This window comes from Melanotaenia boesemani, chromosome 11 (genome assembly GCF_017639745.1).
Source record: "Melanotaenia boesemani isolate fMelBoe1 chromosome 11, fMelBoe1.pri, whole genome shotgun sequence".
In the NCBI taxonomy this organism is placed as follows: Eukaryota; Metazoa; Chordata; class Actinopteri; order Atheriniformes; family Melanotaeniidae; genus Melanotaenia; species Melanotaenia boesemani.
The window spans coordinates 1,458,360-1,464,701 of NC_055692.1; the positions used below are offsets into that span (position 1 = coordinate 1,458,360).

General features: G+C 43.2%; 1 protein-coding gene across 3 annotated transcripts in view; it reads right to left on the bottom strand.

Moving 5' to 3' along the window:
• Positions 1–5,104: 5,104 nt before the first annotated feature.
• Positions 5,105–6,342, bottom strand: part of LOC121648954 (GRAM domain-containing protein 2B) — a 37,439-nt gene continuing 36,201 nt past the window's right edge. The window contains exons 13-15 of one of the 3 annotated variants that reach the window (XR_006012050.1): positions 6,061–6,145; positions 5,238–5,329; positions 5,106–5,192 (exon numbers count right to left, since the gene is read on the bottom strand). Coding sequence is in view for 2 of the 3 variants with exons in the window: in XM_041999475.1 (XP_041855409.1) it covers positions 5,288–5,329; positions 6,061–6,145 (127 nt within the window). In the remaining variant the exon portion in view is untranslated. Of the gene's footprint in view, positions 5,330–6,060; positions 6,146–6,342 lie in introns of all 3 variants that reach the window. The other 2 variants (XM_041999475.1, XM_041999476.1) reach the window with 2 other exon arrangements.

Consider the following 6,342-nt stretch of genomic DNA (forward strand, 5'->3'; position numbering starts at 1 on the left):
TTTCTTCTGATTCTCTGCTTGATTCCGGGCAGCGGACGCGCCAGGACGCACAGATGCCGTGCGTAAAGTCCAGCTGTCCTCTCTGTCTCTCCTGCAGATGATGACCCAAACGGGTTGTCCTCATCCCTCTGTTTCCTCCTCTCCCCGGACTGTTGGGGTCCAAAACTGGTGGAGGAGGGAGGAGGACGGAACCATTTCCATTACGCACCACGTTCTGGCGCGTCAGGGCCGACAAGAGGACGGAAGAAGCTGATACTTAGAAAAAAAAAGTTTTACATAAGTTTGTATTTTGACATAATGTTGTGTCTTATTAAAGTGAAAACCAGCAGAACACCAGTGGATCCAGATTATCTACATTCATATTTTATTCCGTAAAACACTCTGGATGCGTCAGGACGCACGCGGAAAGCCGCACAGTACACAGAGGGCACCAACTCTTTTTCTCTGTGTGTTTCCATTAAACAAAGACTGTTGTTATCGGTGCTGGTGACACACTGAGAGGCCAGGACTCCGAGCAGGGAGGCAGCAGCAGCATTTACATGAAGAACAACAGCTCTTTCTCCCCGTTCCTGCTCTGATGCCGAAGCCAAACACTGAACAATAAACCCAGACGGACAGAAATCAGCTCAACAATCAAACACTTCAAGCTTTTTCTAAACTTGAACTTAAAATGATTTTCTCATTGACTGATCAATGACAGATGTCAGAGCTTGTTGTCCATCAGACTGTCCTCCTCATCCTGACTGTAAGCTTGTCCATCCTGGTGGATCTCAGTCCGTTCCTTCTCACCTGATGACCTGGAGATGATCTGCCTGTCTGCGGCGCCTGGTGATGGGAAACACTGACACCCAGTGGAGAGAGTTGGAACTGCAGAAGCAGCTCAATGAACTCGGGCATGTTTGGTGTGGATTGATTTCAGCTGATCAACATGCAGGTTGCTTTCAACGTCCAGCTAATCTTTTTCACATATAAAGTTTATTTAGAGGATGAGGGACCAAAAAAGACCTGAAACTCTTCATCCTTTATATTTTAGAAGCAGAACATCCTGAGTTTATTATGTCTGCAGGGAAAATAATCATCAATGAACAAAGAAAAATAGAAAAGATCATAAAGAATGAAAACTGCAAAGAGCAGAAGCTCGTTTCAGTTTTCATCTTTATTTACTGAAGTTGGTGAAGCTTCCTGTTTGTAGCTGTAGGAAACACTAAATGCTTCATAAACAGCATGTAAAGCTGTTTATTCTTCTTCTCCTGATCCTGAACTAGACAAACACGATGTGGTGTCTCAGTGATGATTCCTCAGGTTTGGTAGATCCTCCTGGTCGTCACCGTGGAGCAGTTGTATCTGCAGGAAAACAACAAACACACCAATTAACTCATTAATCTGTGAACGCAGCGATAATCTCCATGTTTACCTGGACAGGTAGGAGGAGCGATGAAAGGTCAGCCCTGTCTGGCACTGAGGAGCCGAGGAAGAGGAGGAAGAGGAAGAGGGGGTGTCTGGATGCTCCCGTTTACAAAAAGACTCCCCGTCATCAGGGATTCCTGCCAGATCTGCGTTCTAACACACACACAGAGTAACTGGACTGTCTGCAGGCAGGTGTGTGTGTGTCCTCTTCTCTGGTTCCTACCTTCAGAACGAGCCTCCGGTTCTTCATGTCCTGCTTCCACGGCATCACGTACAGTTTGGGAATCATGGGATGTCGAGCTGGGAATGTTGGGATGTGGGAGTGGGATCTTTTAGGAGTAAACATGACAGGATAGGTGACGTCTTTCAGGCTTTATGGGACAGCTTAGAGGTCAGTAAGTGTCTTAAACCAAGGCTAACATGCTCTGTGACTCCTGGGTTAGTCTCTAACAGATAGGCTAAACATTCACATCGAACCTTAACAAATATCTTGTGTAGTTTTAAGTTTATGGTCAATTTCTGTTGGAAAGTTGAATACTTTTACTCACTCTTGTTGTTCTGAGCTCCCTGCAGCATCAGCCATGGTGTTTGACTTTCAGTCGCCATGGAAACCCCTGATGCAACCTGGGATGTATGTAGGACTACATGCTGAGTCATTCAGCTCCTGGCGGAAGGATTTCATCAGATGTGGCTGTTATTATATCGTCATGGTGACGAAAACATGGACCACGTTTCTTCAGCTGATTTTTCCTGGAGGAAAATAATTACAGGTGACAAAAAAACTTGTCAACAACTGCCCCCAAAAGAAATAAAATTCCCAATATTTTCCTGCAGGATCGAGCCTTATCACTGCTCCATGAGGCAGGGAATCTCAGAAATGGAAAATTGGGAGTTATCCAGATTACCACCTGGATCCTCTAATTTTTTAAAGGATTCTTTAAGGAGAGACAGGGATCATTTTGCAAATAGAGCTTTTAACTAAAAGATAATCTCACAGTCTGTCCTCAGGAACCGGAACCAGACCCCCCTCTGTGGAACCGGCTCCCAGTCTGGCCTCAGGAACCGGAACCAGACCCCCCTCTGTGGAACCGGCTCCCAGTCTGGCCTCAGGAACCGGAACCAGACCCCTCTCTGTGGAACCGGCTCCAAGGAAGTTTTCCATCCTACTGCTGGTGCTGATGGAGGTTTTCCTTCCTGGCTGTGGTGGAGGTTTTGGTATTCATCTTTATAAACTGGACTAATGTGGATCATAGAATGGATGTTTAATCAGACTATACCTGGAGTAAATGTTGTGAATTGACTTACGTTGAATTTTTCTTCTTTTTACTGAACAAATTATGAATCTGGTTTAATGTGATAGAATAATGAAGAGGTTGTGGAACATGAACCCAGCAACTGAAATATGCATCAAAGAAAAACTGCAGCTCAAAACTAAAAACTGTCTTTTTATTATAATGAAGTTCCACAGAAAGAGAAGGAAATAAAAATGGAAACAAAATTTACAGCAAAAATGAAACTTTATTTCAACAGTAAATCATTTCTCAACAAAATTATATATATATATATATATATATATATATATATATATATATATATATATATATATATATATATATATATATATATATATATATATATATATATATAATTTTTTTTATGTATTCCCAGAATCAGTGATTCTTAGCTGTAACAGCTGCATCAACAGGAACAGAAAACAGTTTACATCTTCAGCTTCTCACATCCTTCCTTAGCTTTGCTTTGCCGGCTTTATATAAAACAGTCAAACAGGCTGTTTTTTCTGGACTGAACAAGTTTCACACAACCTTCAAATTAAGATTTCTTTGCTTCCTCTTCCACCACCACCCTTCCTACCGACTGAAGGAGATCTGGAGTTTGCCTCAGAGAGATCAACATGTTGGTCCACAGATATCATGATGATACGTTTCATAACTTTGGACGTTTTCAAGACTTGTTATGATGAGTTTCTGTGGCAACAGAAGAGTTGTTCACCATCATCTGGACCAGGCAGCACTTTGAGGATCATGTTCTATGATTTCTCGAGTGCTTTTTTCAGTGACTTCAGAAGGAACAGAAGTCAACAACACACTGTTTACCTTGTGGAAGAAGAGGTGGAGGTGGTGGAGGAATGCCAGTACCTCAGAGTTCAGCTGGACAACAGACTGGACTGGAAATGCAACACTGAAGCACAAAGAACTGAGAGACTCTACTACTGGAGGAGGCTGAGATCCTTTAATGTCTGATCCAAGATGTCTTCTATCAGTCTGTGGTGGAGAATTCAATCAGCTCTGTGGCATCTGCTGGGGGAGTAGAACCAGAACCAGACTGTTCTGGGGATAACTCTGGTTCTGGTTCAGTGCTGAGGATGACTCTAGTTCTGGTTCTGTGCTGGGGATAACTCTGGTTCTGGTTCAGTGCTGAGGATGACTCTAGTTCTGGTTCTGTGCTGGGGATAACTCTGGTTCTGGTTCAGTGCTGAGGATGACTCTAGTTCTGGTTTTGTGCTGGGGATAACTCTGGTTCTGGTTCAGTGCTGAGGATGACTCTAGTTCTGGTTCTGTGCTGGGGATGACTCTGGTTCTGGTTCAGTGCTGAGGATGACTCTAGTTCTGGTTTTGTGCTGGGGATAACTCTGGTTCTGGTTCAGTGCTGAGGATAACTCTAGTTCTGGTTCTGTGCTGGGGATAACTCTGGTTCTTGTTCTGTGCTGAGGATGACTATAGTTCTGGTTTTGTGCTGAGGATAACTTTAGTTCTGGTTCTGTGCTGGGGATGACTCTGGTTCTTGTTCTGTGCTGAGGATGACTATAGTTCTGGTTTTGTGCTGAGGATAACTTTAGTTCTGGTTCTGTGCTGGGGATGACTCTGGTTCTTGTTCTGTGCTGAGGATGACTATAGTTCTGGTTTTGTGCTGGGGATAACTCTGGTTCTGGTTCAGTGCTGAGGATAACTCTAGTTCTGGTTCTGTGCTGGGGATGACTCTGGTTCTTGTTCTGTGCTGAGGATGACTATAGTTCTGGTTTTGTGCTGGGGATAACTCTGGTTCTGGTTCAGTGCTGAGGATGACTCTAGTTCTGGTTCTGTGCTGGGGATAACTCTGGTTCTTGTTCTGTGCTGAGGATGACTATAGTTCTGGTTTTGTGCTGAGGATAACTTTAGTTCTGGTTCTGTGCTGGGGATGACTCTGGTTCTTGTTCTGTGCTGAGGATGACTATAGTTCTGGTTTTGTGCTGGGGATAACTCTGGTTCTGGTTCAGTATGGGGATAACTCTGGTTCTGGTTCAGTGCTGAGGATGACTATAGTTCTGGTTTTGTGCTGAGGATAACTCTAGTTCTGGTTCTGTGCTGGTGATAACTCTGGTTCTTGTTCTGTGCTGAGGATGACTATAGTTCTGGTTTTGTGCTGAGGATAACTCTAGTTCTGGTTCTGTGCTGGGGATGACTCTGGTTCTTGTTCTGTGCTGAGGATGACTATAGTTCTGGTTTTGTGCTGAGGATAACTCTAGTTCTGGTTCTGTGCTGGGGATGACTCTGGTTCTTGTTCTGTGCTGAGGATGACTATAGTTCTGGTTTTGTGCTGGGGATAACTCTGGTTCTGGTTCAGTGCTGAGGATGACTATAGTTCTGGTTCTGTGCTGGAGATAACTCTGGTTCTGGTTCAGTGCTAAGGATAACTCTGGTTCTGTTTTGGGGATAACTCTGAAGCTGATGGAGCTGATTGTCCAGAAAAGAACTCTGTACATGCTGCTACAGTTCATGGATGATTCTGTGAGAAGGAAAACGTTTTCTTTTATCTACGTAGGCAGAAATCATGTCATACGATCAGTTTGTAAGAAACCTAAATGTTTCATGTTCATCAACATTCAGATGGCTTCTTCCAGCAGCTTCTGCAGGTTCTTCTGCACCTAAAAAACAGACAGTGGGTTAAATGGCTTCTGTAACATGGAGGAAATGGAACCCAGTAAAAAACTGGGCAGAAAATTCAGTGCTGGGGATAACTGTGGTTCTGGTTCAGTGTGGGGAGAACTTTATTATCGTGGGATATGTCAGAATTATTGTAGTGCAAAAGGTGTCCACCAGGGGGCAGAGCAAGGAATCAAATTGTGTTCAACAGGATTTGGAGCAAAGTTTTTACCATAAAATGATGTAAAGGGTCTCAGGAACTGAATCCCATACATAAGGCATTAAAGGGTTAAAAATTCAACCAGCGGGAAAATAGACTCTGATGTTTGTCTCAAGACAAGCGTCGGCCTGAAATGATAATGCTGCTGATGGATGAGGAGCGAGCTCTTCTTACAGACCGTGTCCTCCTCTGATCATATCTCTGCCTATAAATCATTGATTAATGTGTTCAGGCCTCAGGTTACACTTCCTACCTCAGATGGTTGCAAGCAGCTTGTAGTGAATTCAGTTTATGGAGTCAAATTCAGGCTCTTCGGTCAGATCGTTAGAAAAACTCACTCAGTTTGTCTGTTTTCAGAGTAATAAACAACAACAAGCAGCATTTCCTGGTTTGTTTCCAGTAAACTGATTTCTGCCTAATTTCTCCAAGATTATAAAGTTTAATTTCAAGTCTGAGAAGAAAGAAATGTGATGTTTTTGATCTGTTTTCCATCTAGAAGACAGAGAGACCAACCTTCTCCAGCTTCAGGAGGTTGATGGTCAACAGATCAGAGAAGACCTCCGTGTTCACATCCGCACTCCTGGAGAGGAAGCCGCTTCTGGAAAATAGATTTATGAGGAATCTCAGCTGAAAGTTCCTGTAACATCTATAAAACTTCAAGAAACTTCTTACATTTTGTTGCACACTAACAAAAAGTTCAGGTTCAACTAAAGGCTGAAATTTGCAAAAAAAAAAAAAAAAAAAGTAAAAAGTTGATGCTTCATCATGACTGCGGGACATGGAATTCCTTCATCT